The 22558-nt window shown below is 40.2% G+C and overlaps 1 protein-coding gene across 1 annotated transcript in view; it reads left to right on the top strand.

The window, feature by feature from the left end:
- Positions 1-3716: 3716 nt before the first annotated feature.
- Positions 3717-22558, top strand: part of cbln1 (cerebellin 1 precursor) — a 32464-nt gene continuing 13622 nt past the window's right edge. The window contains exons 1-2 of the mRNA XM_037768534.1: positions 3717-4794; positions 6181-6300. Coding sequence (XP_037624462.1) covers positions 4534-4794; positions 6181-6300 — 381 coding nt within the window. The 5' untranslated portion in view covers positions 3717-4533. The remainder of the gene's footprint in view (positions 4795-6180; positions 6301-22558) is intronic.

The following is a 22558-nucleotide window of genomic DNA, read 5'->3' as shown; positions in this document are numbered from 1 at the left end:
AAAGGATTAAAAAAAAACAAAAAAACAATAGGATGACGAAAAGGGATGGAGGAATAAAGAAACAATAAAGAACAAGAAAGGGAGACAAAAAGAACGGCCAAAAAAGGACTAGAAGAGAATTAAAAAAAATAGAAAGCAATGAAAAAAGAAAGAATGAGACAAAGTGTCAAGGAGAGAAAAAAAAAGAAGCGGCAAAAGAGGCAGCTGGTTAGACTGTTATCAGGTCATTAAATGGGCGTTATTAGTGGTTATAAGCCTCTTAAATATGGGTAATAAGGGACCTGCTACACCCACTAGTAGGTTTTATCAACGATTCCAACAGTCTCACGGCAGTTCGTGAAATAGTTACAAAATTTAATCTATTTTATTCGTGTACATAGACACAAATTTCCCTTTATTTTCTTTAAGTCTCAACACGACTTTCAACAATGTGCATTTTCCTACGAACGTCCAGCAACACGTAATGCAGGCGTAAATTTCCGCTCCAGTCTTTTCAAAATACAATTTCTTAGGTTAGGTTAAGGAAGATTGACTTGGTTAGGCTTAGGCAACAAATCACTTAGTTAGCTTAAGGAAAAGATCAGTTTGGGTCAAAATAACACGGAAGTGGCGTATCTTTAAGTACAGAAGTTAAATGACAAAAACAACTTTGACTTGTGGCTTCACACGTGACACGAACAGCGGTGTCCTGGGCGAATGTCCAGTGTTTTTTGACACACCCATCCACCTCGACCTCCTCCCTATGTGGCGTTTGCCGCTCTCTATACTTCCCGGTTCACAATTACGTGGATTACATACGAATTGATTTCATGCTGACTGTCATGAAAAAATTTTTGTATTTGTATATACGTACACAAATCAATACATTACATTTTGTGTCTATTTCTCAAAATGCTGTGTGAAAGGGCTGTCGATTCACATGGCCAACCACTAAAGAAGGAATAAAAAAGGCGGCAGACTTAGACATGGGGTGCAGGCTGAGGACGAGACCGGGATTTGCATCCCGTGTGAAACCAACAATGTGTAGTTGTCTTTGTGTTCACAAGTGTTAAGTTTCACTTTCACTTTTCAAACATAGTTATTTTAAGCCAAAACAGGTTTTTCCCTAAACTTAACTAAGTGGTTTTATCGCCTAAACCTAAAGAAGCTGTTTTGTTTGTGTTCACAACGTAACGTTTCATTCAGTTTTACAACATGGTAGAACGTGTTGCTTTTAAGTTTCACTTTTACAACAAAGTACGCATTGTAGGCCCCTACTGACCCACATCTATAGGGCTTATAGCGACCAATAATACACATTCAAAGCTGTTTCACACCAAGAATGGATTTTCGACAGAAAAATTCACACAAAAATGTATAAAATCTGCTTTTGTGGGTGCTTACATTACGAATGCTTACATACCTCTGCGGAAAACATTCCTGTGGGGGAAAAAAATATCCAAATGGACCTCGATTTCAGCAGATTTCCGCTTGCAGAAATATATATGTGACCAATGAAATCCTTTGTTCCAACAGATGTCATAAAAATATCGGCGTCTTTTTGTTGCCACGGAGTTTGTATCTTGGAACACTGGATGTTTTTTTTCAGACTGTCGGACGAATGGGCTTTTTTAGGTCCAATGGGACATTTTTCAGAACTCTTGGTGTTTCGGAATCACAATGGGCCGTGCCTTTCTCAACACCCAATAATGTACAACAAACACTACTACCTCAAAAACCAAACAAAGGACAATATAAGGCTTGAGATCGCCTAGCAGCTGGGATACAATGAAGATGGTAATGTAGCTGATATGGATTTAACAGTCATGGAACTCTAAGCCATTAAAACTGAAGATGCTCCAATATCTCAAAACAGTGTGCAATGCAGTGTGATTGCTGATGGGCTGGATGTGGTCAATAACATTCAATTTCTTGCTCTTTTGGACTGAACTTAATTTCCAGAAAACAATCTTGACAATCTTTGGTGAGCAACTCTGCTGATTTTACATGTCAAAGTCAATAATACTAAATTAGAGTACTACAGAGCCAGTTGCATAATATTAATTGTGGTTCTTGTTATCACCGTAACACGAGTGCATATCATTGTTCTGTGTACTACAATATTGTACAGTATTGATTTTTACCAGTAAAGTTTGACCTATTGTTGAAATGAGAATCAAAACAGCTCAGTGCGATACACAACATTCAGCTAGACAGAACTGACATTCTGGTATAGTAAAGTAAGCAGTCAGTGTCAACAGAAAAGTAGAACAAAACGGAGATTTGTGTATAAGAAACATTCACAGAGTTGAGTACCATGGTGAAAAAAAAACCATCTAAACATTTTAACCAGTGCGGCTCACACGATGACGAAACAACTTTTCGTTTTGGTGGCGTTGGCCAATTTACTGACACTATAACTAGGTTTTGAAGCATAAATGAAATAGTTTGGGTGAGTTACTACCTTTTGCAAACAGAGTTGTGACATCCCATCATCCCATTGTGACAATTGCACTTACAGCTTAGAGAATGTTATGACTGTTTAGAAAAATGAGCCAAAGCGATTATGAAGAACTGTAAAAAGAAAAAAAACGAGTGTGGCGTTTGAAAGATACAGGTGTAAGAAATGCTGACAATTTGAGAAGTGTAGGAAACAGCGTTTTTGGAGCTTGACCCAAGGGACTAAGAGTCAGGATATCTGGCCCTCTGCTGCATCAAATGTAACCATTCTTTCAGTGCAATACTACTCCTTAAAAACAAAAATACCTGTGATGTTTGTGTGTCCCTGTTGGTTTGGCTCCCAGCGGTGCTCATTTGACACACTTTCTGCATTGCTGCACCTCCCTGTGGTGTCTTTTTACGGCTGCAGGGACAGCAAAGACGCCTAATGTTTCCTTGATATTTGGGAATTATTTAAAACCATTACGCTTAAACCATGTCTGTTTGCAGATTTAATTAAATCCCTCTGCAAACTTTGAGATTTCCACATAGCTTCAGGAGGTAAATTTACACACCCTGGAGACATCTCATCTCCTCTCTGCTGGTTTTGCAGGAGCAGTTCAACAGGCAGTCTTCTGCTTCAATGATGACATTAATGATGATAATGGTGATGATGGAGATGATGGTGGTGAGTAGCGGAACATCACGAGTTTGGATTCTGGCTGCTTATGTGTACAGTATATGGCTCCTCCTTTATAAGGACTGCTACTTCTTTCCTGTGGTTCACCTGTAAGATGCAGAGAAGACATTGTGTGTGTGTTTGGGTGGGTGAGGAGGAGGAGAGGGAGAGGAAAGAGAGATAAAGAGAAAGAGAGCAAAAAGACAACATGTGTGTATGATATATAGGATGATTGACTTTTGACAGATGTGAGATGGATAGATAGATAGATGGATAGATGGATAGATGGATAGATAGATAGATGGATAGATGGATAGATGGATAGATGGATGGATAGATAGATGGATAGATGAATAGATGGATAGATGGATAGATGGATAGATAGATAGATGGATAGATGAATAGATGGATAGATGAATAGATGGATAGATAGATAGATAGATAGATAGATATATGATAGATGGATAGATGATAGATAGATAGAAGATAAATTGAAAGATGGATAGATAGATGTATAGATAGATAGATAGATAGACAGACAGATAGATAGATAGATGTGTGAGAAAGACAGGGGGAGGGGAAAGCAGGGAAGGAGAGAGAGAGAGGGAGAGAGAGAGAAGGAGAAAGAGAGAAGGAGAGAGAGAGAGAGAGAGAGAGAGAGAGAGATGCTAGATAAAGCGGTGGGGCGGGGAGGGGGGCGGTCGGCACGCAGTGATTGGAAAATATCGAAGACGCGCACGCGCTAATCCGATGATGGGTCTCGGTTACCGGGGGAAGGAGGGAGGGAGGGGTCTGTAAAAAAAGAAAAAAAAAGAAAAAAAGAGGAGTAGGACCAGGGCGGGAGCATCTTGCGCTCGCGCGCTGCGTCCCTTCCTCTTCCTCCCGAGCCTTTTGTGTTTGAAACTCTCATATCTCACATATCAATAATTCAAGCGCGCGCGAGAGAGAGAGAGCGCAGACGGAGCTCCCCCCCCCACACCTCCCCCCCACCACCACCGCGCGCTATGAGTTGTGCTGCCTCGTCACTCGTCCAGGGCCCCTCCGCACCGCGCGCGACTCCCGCTTCTTCTTCTTGTGTTTCCAAGTGACAGAAAAAAGCTGCCGAGAAGTGAGAAAAGAAGAAGGAAAAAGAAGTGGTGAAAAACTGGCGACTCGAGATCCGGGATACGGCGGCAGTAAACTGAGAGAAAAAGGAGAGACGCCTAAAAATAAACCGTCTGGTTTTTTCTTCCCCTCTCCAAGAGACTGCGCGAGGCACTGGGCTAATTAAATCCAAAGAAAACGGAGTGGCATCTCTAGTTGTAAAGGTTCATCTCAGGGGAAACACCGCGGGAAACTCTTTACTTTTTTTTCTCCAAGGGGGAAATAGACCCGCAGGTTTTCAAAAAGGTGTGAAGACGACCGGAGAAGAAGTTCGTCGTCGTTCCGTTCCCGGTATGTTGGCGTTTTGCCTGCTGAGTGCCGTGTGGCTCGCGGCGAGCAGCCCGGCCCGCGCTCAGAACGAGACGGAACCAATCATCCTGGAGGGGAAGTGTCTCGTGGTGTGTGACTCCAACCCCACCGCCGACCCCACCGGCACCGCGCTCGGGATCTCGGTGCGCTCCGGCAGCGCCAAGGTGGCCTTCTCCGCGGTCCGGAACACCAACCACGAACCGTCCGAGATGAGCAACCGGACCATGGTCATCTACTTCGACCGGGTAGGAGAAACTCATATCTATTCTATTTTATTGTAAAAAAAAAAAATCAAATCAAAGAAAAGTAAGTTTAATTTGTTTTCAGACAGTTTTTACGCTTTTATTTCTAAGGAATACCTGATGAAGGAATGTTGTACATCAGCGAGCATATGAAGTTTCACATGGTGTGTGTGTGTGGGCGTGTGTTTCTTGTCATGTTGTCAAATAGTGTATGGAAGCCATCAATGGATGGAAATGTCACACATTTTTACAGAAACTAAAAATACGCATTTACGCACAAAAAAAATATTTCTGCGCCAAAATGAGCTCCCAGAAGATTGTTTCATGTGGTCTTTTTATGGATCTTAAAAAAGTGCAATGTTGGCTGAACTTTGTCTTTGAGCGTGTTGTGTGAAAATATCAAAAAAAAGTTCCTTAAACCAGGAATCCAGGGTGGATATAATAAGCTTAGTGGCTGGATATACACGCAGCTGCGTAATGGTCTCAGCTAGATAACTAAAAAGTGGAGCTGAAATTTTAATCTGTCTCAGTGACAATTCTTTTTATAGGTATAAAACGTCCCCAAAGTGGTTTTGGGGGAAACTAGGTAGGCAAGCCCCTTTTTTTAATATTTCAACTTTTTCTGAGCTGACAATATGCGATATGGGATCTGACATGTCGCCAAATAATTTAGTAACGGCAGGTCGCGAGGGCTCGGTCCTACCCGCCTGCCGTTAAAGGTTAATTCTCTCTCAAACTGCCGTTCAATTACACGCTCATAGTTCGCCTCCGCCCATAAAAACCAGACATTTGGCTGCAGGAATGCATAATTGAAATTTTCCATTTGAAAGATTGATTAAGTTCTCTTTCATTTCATTCTTCTCGTACAAGTTTGGAAGTTCTGACAAGGGGGGGAAGAAAAAGCCTGGATAAAAGCTTAAGAGTTATTCCGCTACACCGGTGGATCTGAATGTGTGGTCCAGGGGGGCCAGAGGGGCCCTTTAGAATCCTCTACCTATCAAAAAAGAAGTGAGATAGCCTATCAATTTCAATATTTTAGAAATCATTCCCAAAAGAAAATGTACAATGTGGGTCAAACAGGTTGCTTGTAAATTAGATAATTCTATACGAAATAAACAAATCCTAAGAACACCATTTATCAGAATTTTGGCTAAATGTACATCTATTTTTTTTTTTTTAGTTTATTAGGCTATTTGATAACATTTAGGATTGTCTTAATGTTGTTTGTTCGTATGTAATAAATCCTTTATGCACCCATGTGATCCCGCAGTGACTGAGTGCAAATACAGTGAAAGACACCAGCTGGATAAAGCAATTTTATCAATGAAATGTCTTTTTCTTTCTTTCTTTCTTTCTTTCTTTCTTTCTTTCTTCCTTTCTTTCTCTCAGGTTCTAGTAAACGTCGGGAAGAACTTCGACGAGGAGAGAAGTAACTTCATCTCGCCGCGCAAAGGGATTTACAGTTTTAACTTCCACGTAGTGAAAGTCTACAACCGCCAAACTATACAGGTATAACGCATTTATCTTGCGTCTGTCTTTTATGTGTGTATGTGTGCCTGTGTGTCTGTGCGCGTGCAGCCGGGCAGGAGGACGCGTGGAGGAGCGCGAGGAGAGGAGGGGTGCACGCGTCTCTATAGCAGCAGCTTTACTTTCAGCACCATGGACAGCGACGCTTCCTTCCTTCTCCTCCGTCTCTTCTCATTAAAACCGAGGCAGCAGCAGCAGGCTCACTAAGATTTGTGATTATTTAGAAGATTAAAACATTAAGTACGTTTTGAGCAGAGCAAACAAGAGAGATTTTAATTTTCCCTTTGTCTTACACACACAACACACTCTTTATGTAGAAATGTTCCACTGTTCTGCCTGCAGCAGAGGCACAGCATCTCCTTTCATCCCACTAACAACTCGTTTTCTACTAGATGCCTTCTCCGTGTTCGTTTGATGTGTCAAGTGATGAAGCACTCGAGCAGTCTTAGAGCCCCATTTCTAGCGTTTAACATGCACGTGATGACGCTTTACAAGGCGCGCGCGGCGTTAATTACAATGTATCTCTTTGCTAATTAAACTGTTGTGTAATTATGCTGTTGCCTCCTCCGGGGTTTTGGCGTTGCGTTTTGCTACTTATACTATATTGTTGGAGTCTTGAATTAATTAGCATGGCAGCAGCAGTAACAACAATAACAACAACAAGGAGGGGGGGAGAGAGAAATGTACTCCCAGTCATCATCTGTGTGTGTGTGACTGAACGCAAATAGGCCGTGGATGGCTTATGAACACTTGACTCATGCCACTGAGGTAATTATGTCTGTCATACCATGCAGAACACAATGGTGATAATGTCCTGTCACATTACCATTAGTGCTGTTAAATGTGTCCAATTTGCTGCGCTTCTCAATAGGAAACTACAGTTTATCTATGTGATATTGTTAGCAGTAAAAAAAAGATGGACTAAAAGGAAAAGTGATGATCTCCTGACCAACCAACTTTTACAACCAGAATCTTGAGGATAGAAACAATTTTTAAAGTGTAACATAGGTATTTTTCAACCTGGACACTATATCTTCCCATGTTTTGGTGTCTAAGCGACAATAATTTCTGAAATTGGCCCAGTATTGAGGGAGGGCACTAAACGGTATAGGGCTTGGACGATACATCTATCTCCCGATTCGATACTATCAGGATACTGTGGTACTGATTCGATATTACGATTCATTGCGATTTTTGTTCACTTTTTCAACACTAAACCGTGGGAAAATCTTTAATCATACACTTCTAGGGACTTTTACTTTGGAAAATATCTAAATTGATACAGTAAAAATGTTTGATTTTCAGCAAGTATATAGTCAGAGATGTCCTTAAAGTCAAACATTTCAGTCATTGTCAGGCATTATCTATTCAAAAATGTTTTCCAGCATCCCAAAAATCAAAGAATAAATACATTTCCCTCACAAAGTAGTGGTATTTCCTTTTAAGGGGCATTTAATGTTTTATACTTCTGGTGAATATAATCCAATCAATCTTACTTACTTATGTATTTTGTATATATACAGTTCCCTTTGTCAACACTTTATTTTGAAAACTGGACATAGTCACACGTGTATACTTGTGCTGACTTTGCCAAGTCCGTCTCCAGCTTTACCATCAGCTCCGTTCTCTTTATACATCCATGGTCAGCTCTATTGAGGCCGTTTGAATTCATTTAACATAAATGTCAGTATATGGGTGCTCTACAGTTGTAGCGTCGGCCGATTTGACCACAGAGATGAGAGTGACAGCTGGCTTAACCGCACGTTACCGCAACACAGTAATGTTTCCTGTCCATGACAGAGTTAGCATGCAGCTTTAGCCATGATGTCTAGCTCTGCTTTTCCTGGTAATGTGTGAAACCCAAAGTGTTTCCATGCTTTACTGTATGTGTAGTGTTTACCACTTTGGATTTAAAATGTGAGGCTGCAGTTCGTACCCTGCACCTTTTTTTGCTTTATCGTTTCGGCTCGCTGTATTTTGATTTGGTGACGGATACGGAATTGATATGATGTCAAGTTACTCTGACTACAATAATAAAAGCGCTAACTTCCTTCTACGTCCGCATAGACTCAACTGAAGCAAATATAAAAAAAATAAATTTCAAAACCGTAATGAAAAAAATCCCGATACCTAGGTGAATCAATTTTTTTCCCCATCCCTACTATTTTCCCATATTTTTGTGTTTAACTGACTAACAGCGACAACAATTTCTGAAATTGGTCCAGTATTGAAGGACAGCGCTGTCGATGGCAGAGGCACACAGAATGCAATATGGTGCTGTTGGGGCATGCTGGCACCGTCATTTACGTCCACCAAAAGTGCTTGTTTTTGCCATGACAGACTCTGATTGTTATTATAAGTGTCTGACATTATGGAACAAGTCTGTCTCAATGAGAAGCATCGTTCTGAAATCAGGTGACGTGTTTCCGGAAGACAACGGTGGAATAGTGGAATATATCCTTGGTGGAAACGCGAGTGCCAGCCGGGCACAGTTTATTGTGTTGGAGTACAGAAAGCGTAGCTCAGTTTTATCTAAAATATTTTCAATGTCATGGCTGAATATTTAGATGATTTCCACAATGTGGATGAGGTCTTTGAATCGGATGGCCTCCCGTTTTTATTTGAGCCACAGTGTACAGCTATTCAGATTTCACTTTGAGACTTCTCCGTGAGCGGGACTTGGACACAATAACAAACAAAATAATCTGGCGATACGATACGTATCATAATACAGTGGATCCAATTTAATATATTGCGATTTATTGCGATTTTTTAAATAAAATGTTAGGAAAACACACCGCCATATGCATAAAGAAATAGTTTACTTCTTATGCAATCAGAGCAGCGGGATATGCATTTGCATTTATCACAGCCCCTATAACATCCAACATCATAGCTCTACTTTGAGAAAGTACATACACTGAGAGGGTGCATATCTTTGCAAATGAAATAAAGTATTGACTTTATTAATCTTTGCATGTAAACTATTAATTAATAATCAATACAGTGTTTTTGAGAATCGATACAGTATCACAAAACATAATACCGCAATACTCGATATTTTCTTATACCCCTAGTGAAAGGTAAAGGAAAGCGTTTTATTTCTCTGAAGGATCCTTTCCATGATGTTGTCAGACACTTATAATAACAATCTGAGCCTGTCAGTGGCAAAAACAAGCACTTGTAGTGGACGTAATGTTACACTTGACGCTGCTCACTTGCCCTCGCAGCTCGTTTTGTGGCTGCAGCGTTAGCCCTCAATACTGAACCAATTTCAAAAATTGTTGTGCCCATTAAACACAAAAAATATGGGAAAATAGGCTCCAGGTGGAAAAATACCTGAAGTTACCCTTTAAATAATAACATTTCAAAACCGATTTAGAAACTTTCAGTTTGCAGTCAGGAAAAGCTGCGTGTTCTGTCACGTTCCTGACACGAAACAGGTGTAGGTTGTCCTCTCTCCGCCGAGCTTTCCAGCCCGTGTGTGCTGCTCACCCTCAACCTCTTCCACTCATCCTCCAATCCATCCCGCGCATCTGCTGTGTTGAAAACTCCCACTGTTTGATTGCCTTAGAGGCAACTACCGTGGTGCATGCAAGAGATGAGAGACAGCAGGGAAAGGAGAGCGGTGGGGATGAAGGGGATGGGATGGAGAGGAAGGGATAAGAGTAAATGTAAAACCGTGACACGGGAGGAGAAAGGATGGAACGAGGGACAGAGGGGTAGGAAGTGAAATGGAGAAAAAAAAAGAAAGTGAATGGAAAAATGGAAGGCAAATGGAGAGCTGAAAAGGTGGGAGGATTGAAGGGAAGAATTATTTGTTTATACACTGATCTGCTCACTTTAATCTCAGCACCTGCCCCCCCTTTTTTTGGATTGGATGTGTGTGCATCAACACAGTCTCACGGCAGTTTGTGAAATAGTCATGAAATTTGATCTATTGATTCATGTACGTAGACACAAATTTCCCTTTTTTTTCGTGACGCTCAGCACGACTTTCAACAACATATTTTGTTGTGAGTTTTCCTATGAATGTCCAGCAACACATGACGCCGTGTCACTTTCTGCTCTCGTCTTTTCAAAATAAAACTGTTTAGTTAGGTTTAGGAAACGATCAACTTGGTTAGGGTTAGGCAACAAACTACTTAGTTAGCTTTAGGGAAAGATTGCGGTTTGGGTTAAAATAACACCGGAAGTAGCGTACCCTTTGCGAAAGCCCCGTTTTTGCCCACCTGGCATTCGCTGCTCTATATACTTTGCGGTTAATTTACAGCAATTACGTGGATTACATACGAATTGATTTCGTGCTGACCATCGAGAAAAAAATGTGAAATTTGTGTCTATGTACACGAATCAATACATTCAATTTCGTGACCATTTCACAAACTGCTGTGCAACTGGGCTGGTATGCCTTTTTGAGGACTGAAGGGAGGGACAGGAGAAATAAGGAAAAAAGGATATAGAACAAAGGATGGACAAAAGGGAAAGAGAAAGAGAAGGTTAAGGCAGGGCAAAGAGAGGGATAGCAAGAAAGCCAGACATCATGAGTAACTATTGATCAGTGGATTCTGGGTAGATGTACAAAAGGAAAGGAGAAACAGTTTGCTCCATCTCTCATCAGTCCTTTCCTGTGCGAAGATCTGTCTGTCTACCTGTGAGGGGTGAGAGGAGTGATGTGGGTGCAGCTGCAAACCTACCTCTCTCTGCTTTTTGCCTAGCAATTAAATACAAATATTGCAAATTGAATACAGTATATTCTCTGATCTAAAAGGAACTCCATCACACTACCCACAATGCCACCCATCAGCTACGCCTATATACTTCCACTAATGGATAGCTTACTTGCATTACTTCTGAAAATCACTCACAATATACATATCAAACACTTCCTTTTGTCGTGGGGGTTTCATTTCAGGTGCAGCTATTTACATTTCTTACATGTGCCACTGCTCTCGATTTGAAATCAAATTGAAATAAATGAATTCCATATCCCTTGGTGAACATCTTGTACCTGCAGCTTGGAACAGAGAGCTCGCAGATCAGAAAGACAAACAGACGAGGCGCTGGGAGGATATCAATACTCAACAATGCGAGGTACTCGCTGGATAGATAGGGCTTTTAAATTGCTAGTTTTCTTTTGAAGACCTTAATACTGTCTATTGGAAATAAATTGAGGTATTAGACAGGGGTTAATGTGCCGTCTGTTAAAGTACTGTGCGGAAACTTAAATAGAATCAAACCATAACCCAGCAGTCTTATACTTATAAGCCAGTCACTGTTAAAGGTACAGTGTGTAGGATTTGGTGACATCTAGTGGTGATGTTGCAGATTGCCACCAACTGAATACCCTTCTGTTCACTCCTCCCTTTCCAAGACTGTGGTAATGTGAGAAAGGGTAATGTAAGAGGTCATCCTTACCATAATAACACTACTTTAGTGTTGCTATGTATTGCGATTTCCAAGTATTGCGATTTGATTTACTTTTCTAAAACTAGACCATGAGAAAAAAAAAAGAATAATACACTTCTAGGGACTTTTACTTTGGAAATTGTCTAAATTGATACATTAACAGTGTTTGATTTTCAGCTTGTATGTAGTCAGAGATGTCCTGTAGTCAAAAATATCAGTCACTGTCAGGCATTTTTTATAAAATAAATTCCAGCAACCCAAAAATCAAAGCATAAAGACATTTCCCTCACAAATTAGTGGTATCTTCTTTTTAATTTATAAGGGACATGTAATGTTTTATACTTCTGGTGAATATAATCCAATCAATCTTATTTCCATATATGTGTTTTGTATATAGTTCCCTTTGTTAACACCTTACTTTGAAAACTACACGTGGTCTCAAGGGCTGCTAATTTTGCCAAGTCCGTCGCTATACATCCATGGTCAGCTCCATCGGGGCCGTTTGAATGCATTTAACATAAATGTCAGTATATGGGTGCGCTACAGTTGTAGCGCCGGCTGATTTGACCACAGAGATAGGAATGACAGCTGGCTTGACCGCACGTTACCGCAATACGATAACGTTTCCTGACCATGACAGACTTAGCATGCAGCTTTAGCCATCATATCTAGCTCTGCTTTTCCTGGCAATGTATGAAACCCAAAGTGTTTCCATACTTTACTGAATGTGTAGTGTTTACCACTTTGGATTTAAAATGTGAGGGTGCTGGTCGTATCCCTCCGCCATTGACCTCGCTCAGACGCCATCTTTACCATAATAACACTACTTTAAGAGCAACAGGAAGTCAGACGGCAGCTGGCGGTACCACAGTTTTGCACTCTGTGGCTCACGTTACCGCAATTTCACAAGCGTATACGGTGGACTTCAGGTAACGTAAAAACGTGAAAGGCTCTCTCTAAAGCCAGTGTTTGGTTTGTCCGTTCTGGACTACTGTAGAAACTATGGATGTATAAAGAGAACTAGTTTGGCCAATACAAAAATTTGCTTCAAAGCCTGTCACTCCTGGGGGCTTGGTAGAAACATGACGGAGCAACATGGCAGACTCCATGAAGAGGACCTGCTCCCTATGGGCTCATTCTAAGCTAACGTAAACACAACGATTCTTAGTTTCAGGTGATCATACACTAATGAAAACATAATTATGAATATTATATTTAATTTCTGCTAATAGATCCCCCGATATGTTACAAACTGGTCCTTTAAGTTGATCTTGATATACAGTAGTTTTAAAAAAATGGCTTTTAGAAACTTTCAGAAAAGATAACTTAAAGAAAAACTTTTTTTGGCCATGGGAATGGAAAAATAAATGTTATATTTCATTGCCGTTTATTATTTATTATTGCTTTGTGAATAAGTGGTATTTTACGCAAGTATTTTGAACACCTTAGCATTCAGAAATGGCATTCATGAAGCCTCAGGTCACAGCAGCTCTGCAGGGGTGAAAGCTACACAAGGAGCACATCTAAAACGCCTCGCTCTGTGTGTGTATTAAGCCTTTTCTGTTACTATAATTTTCCCATTGAGAGAAGAAAACCTGGAGGCACTGCTTCAAGCCGTTGATAGCGCACTGCTCAGATAAGAGATTTTACCTCTTGCTTTTACCTCTTGCGTACTGCTCTTTGGGTTATAAGAAATTATTTTACATTTTGACCCAGAGTGCATCTGTCTGCAACGAAGCAGAATCCTTTCAGCTCTTTCAGTATCGGCCTGTGTTTGTGCTTTGGCTTCCAATACACACATTTCTATTCTCTATCTCGGGTCACTAGGGTCTTCCCATGTTGTAATGAGGCATTTCACTCCTGAGAAATAGCAAACACGCTCTTTTTCCAAATGCCGTGCTGTTCATTCAGAACAGCAAATGCCATCCCCTGTTAATTGTAGTGCATACTAAAGGCAAGAAGATTGTTAGTAATACCAAAATGGTGTAATATAATTTCAATTAGCATCAGTGTTCTTTTTAGAAATGTCATTGGTTTAAGTCATGTTACGACTGACTTGAGAGCCGCAACTTAAAGAGGGACACACAACAGGGTTAGACGCAACATAATCCAACATTTATGTACAACAAAACAGAGAAAAAGGTTAACATAATGGACCACAAAGAGCTGCGTCTTGTGTCAGGGAGTTGAGAGAGAGAGTGTGGGCAGAGTAACGAACCACCTATATAGGCCCAGCCCACAGCTTCACACAGGTGCTCTCAATCAGCAGTCAGGGAGCTGCACCTAGAACTTAAAGACATAGAACAGACACACACAAGGAAAACAACAGAACAGAGAGACGCGTAACACTCTATTATGCAGTTCATTTTATCAGGTATATTTAGTGTGGCATTTTAACATACAGATGAAGTACAACTTAAAGCAGCAGTGAGTAGAATTGGAGCAAATATGATTAAAAAAGTAATTTTTATAAAACAGTCACTATATCTTGACAGTAGTGCATGAGACAGGTAATCTGAAAAAAAAAATCATGTGCCTCTGTGTCTTCTGGTGTCCTCCGGTGCTCCTAATGGCATCTGCAGGATTTCACAGACCAGACGAAAAACAACCAATCAGAGCCGAGTTGGAGCCAGCCGTCAATCACTCGCGAACTCTGATCAAAATAGGCAGCGCTGATTAAATATGAATCAATATTCTGTTACTGTAATGTCTATTTCTCGCCTCAAATGTTTTCAGAAACATATGTTAGTGTACTGTTTAGATGTAAATTGAGAAATTTTGTAGCCCATCCGCCATGTTGAGGAAATACCAAGCACCGCCCACCTGCCGGAGCAAACTTTATCATTTTACAGCTAAACAATACACTACAAGATGTTTCTGAAAACAATTTACTCGAGAAATAGTTATTACAGTAACAGAATATTGATTCACATTTGATCAGTTCTGCCTAATTTGACTGTTCGATCGGAGTTTGCGAGTGATTGACAGCTGCCTATGTTGAATGAACAGCCAATAGGAACGCGCTCTCTCTGAAATGACCTGTGATTGGTCAAAATCCCGTCACACAGGCTAGTTATCTCTCAGAACACTTGAATCACAATATGCTGAAAGGTTATTATGGAATTTTTGCCCAATGATGCCAAAAACATTCTGCCGACCCCCACTTTAATGTAAGCGACTAGCTAAAAGTAATTACATTTTTTATATGATCTATAATGAATGTTGTGTGACTGTATTATACCATGAGACCGCTCTCCGATTAAAATGCTTAGTGCTGTCACAAAGTGCCCACGCTGTATAAGCACCACTTCATTAAAGTGCTGGCAAATTCTGTTTTAAAAACACATACAGTTTTTAAAGATTGATACGTGTATAGAACCACTGAGATGAAGCTTTGCACATCCCTTCTAGACATCTTTAAATATCATCAAACAGTTTATTTAATATAGTCTGACTCCCCATGCAGCTCTCCACTACAGCCAACAGACTGCTAATCTCTGACTAAACACAAAAATGGCCAGCCTTTATGTAGGAACGCAGGGAACACACATATTAATATTAACATTAATAACACTGTTGAATATGTATTTTTTCTTCTCTTCTTAGACAAATTGTATCAATAAGATTTATTAAATTGCTATTACTCTGCTAAATGCAAGATTGGAAGAATTTCTTTTGCCTCTGCACGGCTCTCAACATGGCGACGGCTGAGCCAGCGGATTGCAGCAAACGGTGCTGATAGCGCTAACAGTGAAAACAACGGCAACAACACTGACAGAGCAAACGGTGTTAACCTGAGGTGGGAAGTGGAGGGTGAGCGCTACGCTTCTTCGACGGCGCCGTCAGTCGGAACGGCGTTATCAGCTGTAGGCTAACTGTTGTATGAGAGCAGTGCAGAGCGGCGGCCACGAGCTAGCCAATGGGGCACACTCACATGTACAAACATTCTCTGCTCAGGTAGACATTACTCTATAGCTAATAGTTGTTTGTTGCTATATTAAAGATACAGTTGATAACTGGTAACATCGATAACATTCAGCCGCTAGATGTCGCATTCCAACACGTTCTCACTTTCAAATCGTCAAATACCGCTGTTTGGTAAGTGCCCTGGCATCGGAAACCGATGCACAGAGGTAACCTTTAGCAACAGTATGTGATTAACCGGGCTTTCAACTAACTCCAATGTAAACCCACCCGTGGCATTATTTGACGGTTGGAGCAAGTCAAGTAGTATTAATAGCGTGAGAGTCCGTTCAGGGTGGGTGTAAGGTGGGTGAGGTGTATGGGTCAAACAAAGACAAGACTTTTAACCAGGAGATCACTGTTCATGTCCCGTGTGAAACTAAAAGTAACGTTTTATTTTGTCACGTCAGTCTTTAGTCACGTGACTCGTCGGTATCGTTAGTCCCGTGAGTTCCGTGAGTCGTTAGTCATGTTACTCATTAGTATTGTCAGTTATGTGAGTCACGCGAGTCGCTAGTGACCTGAGTGGCTAGTCAGTGAAGTTAATGTCAACCACGACCATTTCCTAATCCTACCTAAGTGGTGGTGTTGCCTAAACCGAAATTCCTTTGAAAACGGAAGTTTATTTTGAAAGGACACTATATATGTAACAAACGTATATTGACAGCCCGTCCCTGGTCCGTCCAAAAGTAACGCAAGAGGGGTACCACATGCATCGGTCTCTGATGGCAAGGTGCACTGGCCAAGCGGCGGTATTTGGTTGTGAGAATGTGTTGCACATTCTCTCTCTCCCGTTCCATTGCATTCATTTCACAACAAGTGATTGCCAGGCACTCACTGTCAAACTCAGGCATTTTTTTCCCACACTAACTGGCAACCTGATCGCTGATGACCCAGAGATACCACGTGATACCAACGTCATTATACAATTGTCTCACAAGCCTTGCTAGAAGTCGGCACCCCACTAATATCTTCCACAGAGACAAACAAAACATTAACTTGTCAACATTTTTCAAATGATTAATGCAGAATCGTTATTTTTTTTTAAAAAAAGCACTACTTTTATTCAAGACCTTTTTTTACAAGCTCTGTGGATGTATTACTTCAGAAACAAAATTATATATTTATTTAATATTTTTTAATGGTCTTTGTTATCTGCTTCTATCTATCTGCTGCTGTCCTGCTATCTGCAGGACATACAGTGGTCAGCTCCACAGTGGTGACAAAAACACAAGATCCCCATCATTCTTGTAGAAAAGTGTGTGTCTTTTGGTCTTTAAGCATCATCTGTGGCCACTTCAATACTACTCATAGTGTTTAAGACCTATCCCAAAAGCACAAAGAGAGAATATAAGAAATACTGGGATGTGTCACACTACACTCCCAACATACTACAGCTGTGCATTCGAGGGAAGTGAGTGGCCAGCAGTGCGCTGATTTGTTGCACATGAGGACGTGTGAACAGAAGGAGCAGCATGAAATGTGCTATGACAAAGAAAAAATAGAAATACCCTAGTCTTCTGTTACAGTTTTCAACTTGTACAGTGGAGATGCAGGGGAATGAGAGGCAAGTCAAAGCCACATAAATAAACACCTTATCTGTTCCTGTGTTCTCTTGCCTTTGAAATGGTGGAAGGAGAAAGCGGGAGGAAAAAGACGGGATAATGGAGTTGGTTTGTAGCTGGCCGGAGAGACAGTATATTCTGGGAGTTGTCAGGCCTCACACACAGGCGCTGTATCTTAGTTGTTTGTGAGCTTGTTTTAAGTGTGGTAAATACAATTCTGCTGTACTGAGGTATAAAGTCATTTTTAGCCATGTTTGCGACATGACTCTAGGGATAGCAATGTTGGGAATTGTCCATGAATTCGTCTTAGAACTTTAACCCTTTCACAGTGAGTTTTCCGTTCATGAAAGTTAATTATAACCTTTTTGGTCGCCTGAAAATGTTTAATCATCGCTCAGTTGTACTAACCTCCACCATCTCGTGTCACTTGGCCAAAATGCCCAACTCAATGCTTCAAAAGGGCTGTCCACAAACAAAGGGGTGACGTCACAGGGACTACTTCTACTACTTATCTGACAGTGGAATAGGTGCCACTTCAATCCCAACTATCAAATAAAAGGTGAAAACAGAATGATTTTTAGATCCATATAAGCACTCTATCATCCTTTTGGGGCTTTGACAGCAAAGGATAACTGAGGTTGGTTTTGTCGAAACCTGATAAAAGTAATACTCAAAAGCAGCTCTAGATGTACATCAGTGTGACATCACACATTATAATCTGGATTCACCAATTCAGCCTGAGGAAAGTACTTTATGGTAATCACAGATATAATGTACATTTCTCAAGTGAGTGATTCCTTTTGGTTACTTTTTCGAAAAATTATCCCAGAAGGGACCTTTCAGCTCATATTATACCACTGGTTCTTTTGTCTAATGTGACATTTTAATGTATGAGTCGATACGGTGGTGACCATATTGGTGACTGGTTAATTCATCCATTATCAGAAGCTGAAGGATCTGATTAGACACATTCAATTCAATTCAAAATAAAAGCGTGCAGACAGAAGTACACATGGGCAATTCATTTACACACAAAAAACTAAAAATACAAATATGACAAATGTATAAGAAAGACATGCACAAGGATTAAGCAGCATTATCTAACAACACACAGGCATAAATCATGTCAAAAAAAAGCAAAAGGTCAAAAGTGCACGTATGTCAAATAAAAATAAAGAACAGTGACTGTCCAGTTTATTTTGAAAGGAAGTCCTTGGTATAGGATGGCAATCTGGAAAATACTCGAGGCACTCTGATTATGAATTTAAAATCCTTTAATTAGAAATCAACACCCACCAATGTATTTCGACTCAACAAGTCTTCATCAGGGCGTGTAGTTTGGTGAGAACAGGTGTTCAAATTTAAATATGATCAGGGGGTCATGTGACCTGAGTCACATGACATGAGAATGCTACCCACTTGAAACAATAAAATGACAATTGGCATATCAAAACATATGCATAATGTGTGTAAAGACAAATAATGTGCTAATATAAATTATAATGGTCGCAATAATAATAATAGTAATGATAATAAAAAATAAATTAAAACAAAATAAAATAATGATTAGAATAAAATTAAAATAAAATTAAAATAAGTGTGAGGCAGATGAATACGTAGTGTGTGTTCTTCCTTAGTGAAGTATATTAAGTCAGGGTGTTAAGCAGTGATGGGTGGAAGAAATAAACTGAATATATTTGTTGAAACGTGTTTCTTCCAATGCTGTTGGTTTATAAACGTAACTTATAGAAACATTAATGTGAAAATTATCTAGTGGAGAAGCATTTCTGTGTTTGTAAATTGTTTTGGTTTTGCACAGTTCACTTCTATGAGGGATGAAGCCTTTCATCTTCTATTTTTACAATTCATGTCATTGTCCACACACACACACACACGCACACACGCACACACGCACACACACACACACACACACACACACACACACACGCACACACACACACACACACACACACACACACGCACACACACGCACACACACACACACACACACACACACACACACACACACACACACACACACGAACAGTATCACACAGAGTCTGCAAGCCAGATGCTTGATTTAATTTTCATCCACCTGTGCTCAGTCTCCTTCAGTTTGGCAGAACATTATAGAAAGCTGCGCTGGTTTGTGCTCATGTGAGAAAGAGAGGAGGTGTGAGAGGAAGTATTCTTTGATTATTCATTGCCTTTTAATTGAACAAGATTATTACAAAGACCCAACAAATGTGAGTCATGAGGACTGTAAAGATAATTAAAAAAAAAAAGTACATTTACATTTCTTGCCAACTGCTCTTTTGGCCTACAGTAATGTTTAACTTAATCACTTTCTGTAGATTGTTTCTGCATTCTTTGATCAATAATTACAAAAATACTTGTTAAAAGTTACATCCTAGACACTTCAGGAAGACAATGCAATATCTCTTCCTGAAGTGTCTCTGATGAATATTTAATTGCTTGTAAAAAAAAGTAAGAGGTGCTGACATCAGGCTTTCAGAAAGCCTAACAATGTATTAAACAGGCATGTGCCTTAAAGGATGTGCTTTTAGTGTAAAACATTGAGAAGTCTTTCAGTTAGTCACACAAATCATCCAAGTCCATAGCTGTGTGTAGCTAACAGCTTCAAAGACTGCAGCTGTGTTTCCATTCACATAGTTTAAGTGCATTTTGAAGTATCGCATTAGAAAAGCTGTATGAACGGCAACATTTGATAAAACTTCCTCAATTGCGAAACATTTTTTTATGCTCGCTTGAGGTGGTTTTTGCCAACACATTGTCTCTCCCAACTCTTCAAATACCGGCACTTCGTCAGTGCCCCTCGGCATCGGAGACCGACGCACGGGGCACCCCTCCTGCGTTACTTTTCGACGGACCAGGGACGGCCTGTAAATATACGATTGTTGCATGCTTAGTGTCCTTTCAAAAGAATCTTATATTTTCACAGGAAGTTAGGTTTAGGCACCACAACCACCTAGTTAGGGTTAGGAAATGGTCGTGGTTGACGTTAACTTCACTGACTAGCGACTCACATGACTCACGTGACTGACGATACCGACGAGTCATTTGACAAAATAAGTTAACGTTTAATTTCACACGGGTAACGAAAACCAGTCTCCTGGTTGAAAGTCTTGTGTTTGTTTGACCCAACCACCACAACCCCTCCCGCCCTGACCAGACTCTCACACTATTAATACTACGTCACTTGCTCAAATAACGCCGCGGGTGGGTTTACATTGGAGTTAGTTGAAAGCCTGCTTTTTTCACATACTGTCGCTAAAGTGTGTCTGTGCGTTGGTTTCCGATGCCGATGGGCACTGTCTAATCGGTGGTATTTGACTAGTTGGGAGTGAGACTGGGTTGTCTTTACCTTTGTCAAAAAGAGATGATGCAGTAAATGGATTATGGAAAGGCCTTTGCCAAATAAATTCTGAAAGTCTGGTAATTTCCACTCATCCACCCCAACCTCCTCCCAATGTGGCGTCCGTCGCTCTTTATACTTCCTGGTTCACGATTACGTTGATTACATACAAATTGATTTTGTGGGATTTATACGAATTGCAGTGCATTACTTTTTGTAGGTATAGCTATGAACAGTGTATTAGAGCAGCTAGAGCCATTGGATGGAGTTTGTCATAGATGACACAATGTTATATGATCAAGACTAACAACTGAAAAATCAAGGTAAATATTTCTATATCCAAAATAAAAGCAACATCTGCATCAAAGGCTAAATTTAGCAAGAAGCACACATGTATGTAAAAAGCTAATTTGTCAGGTCTAGTGCCCGGTTATTTAAGACCATCTGTGCAGTCTGTCAGTTAGAACACCTTAAGTGTTTATGTTTATTTGTTTCACACATTAAAAGACAGTAAAATACAATTCCCATGAAAGGAATGTAAAATCCGTGTGAAGGTGTGGTAGACACCTATAATGGCTTACACAAAAACAAGTAAAGTTCAAACAAAAAAAATGCAGAGAAGCAGGAGTAATTGCCGTATTTACAGTGTGAACAACAATTTCTTAGAGTGATAATTATTTTTCCAAATCAAATGTTTTTGTCAGCAGAGCATTTTTTAAGTCTCTTTTTATACATAGAATGACACGGATGAATCCATTAAATGGATATTTTCATTCCCTAAGATAACTCAACAAGATTTGTTAGAAAACTGCTGGTGCAGAGTGTGTGTGTGTGTGTGTGTGTGTGTGTGAGTATGAACTGCTGGTGTGTGTCTACAAAATGAAACTTGCATGGCAGGATGTGTCACTGCAGAGGGCAGAGAGCAGTTTGTGATTCGCCAGTTTTGTCAGAGCATTATGGTACGACTTGACCCTTGGTCTGAGGTGCCTGTTTTTTCACAAGTAATAAAGCAGTGATAAAACAAAGACAATATTATGTTCAACATTATTTTTCAATTATTAATTTCATTATTTGATTCATGTTATTCTCAGCTGACAGAGAGATATATGAAGCACTATCTTTTATTTGTCTACGTGCTGTGTAGCCTACCTCAGTCAGGCCCTGCTTTCAACATTAAATAATAAATTCCACTCGGTTTTTTGGTGTGTACGATTTGTAAATGCTATTAAGGGCCATCTGCTCTCGTTGAAGTTCTCAACTGGCTTATCTTAATTAATTGTCCTGTTTTGGTGTGTTTTGACATTTGGCAGCAGATTCAGAGTTGCATGTTTTGCTTTTCACCAGAGAAGAAATATGACGGGTGAAGGCTTCCCAGTGGTTCCCCTCAAATTAATGATGTTGTTCCCTGAGGCAATATTGATGAAGACTGGCGAAGATTTACTGACATTTGTAAGATCTGTTTTTGTGCCCATCCCTTTAGTGTCAGTATGAGACGCACCGGGCTTTCCATTAACTACAATGTAAACCCATCCACGTCAATATTAAACGTTCAGGGAAAGTGCGCCAGGAGTGGTGTTGTTGTTTTCAGAAACATCTTGTAGTGTACTGTTTAGCTGTAAAATAAGAAATTCTGTGACCCGGCAGCCATGTTGATTCTCATTTTACAGCTAAACAGTACACAACAAGATGTTTCTGAAAAAGTTTGAGGCAAGAAATAGGCATTACAGTAACAGAATATTGATTCATATTTGATAAGCGCTGCCTAGTTTGACCGTGTGATCGGAGTTCGCGAGTGATTTACAGCTGCGTCTGTTGAATGAACAGCCAATAGGAACGCTTTCTCTCTGAAATGACTTGTGATTGGTCAAAGTCTCCCGTCACGAGCTAGATTTTTTTTAAAGCCTGAAACCAGAGCCTCAGAACACTT

The sequence above is a fragment of the Sebastes umbrosus genome, chromosome 4 (assembly GCF_015220745.1).
Source record: "Sebastes umbrosus isolate fSebUmb1 chromosome 4, fSebUmb1.pri, whole genome shotgun sequence".
In the NCBI taxonomy this organism is placed as follows: domain Eukaryota; kingdom Metazoa; phylum Chordata; class Actinopteri; order Perciformes; family Sebastidae; genus Sebastes; species Sebastes umbrosus.
The sequence above is the reverse complement of the archived record's forward strand: the minus strand, read 5'-3'. Positions and strand labels throughout refer to the sequence as shown.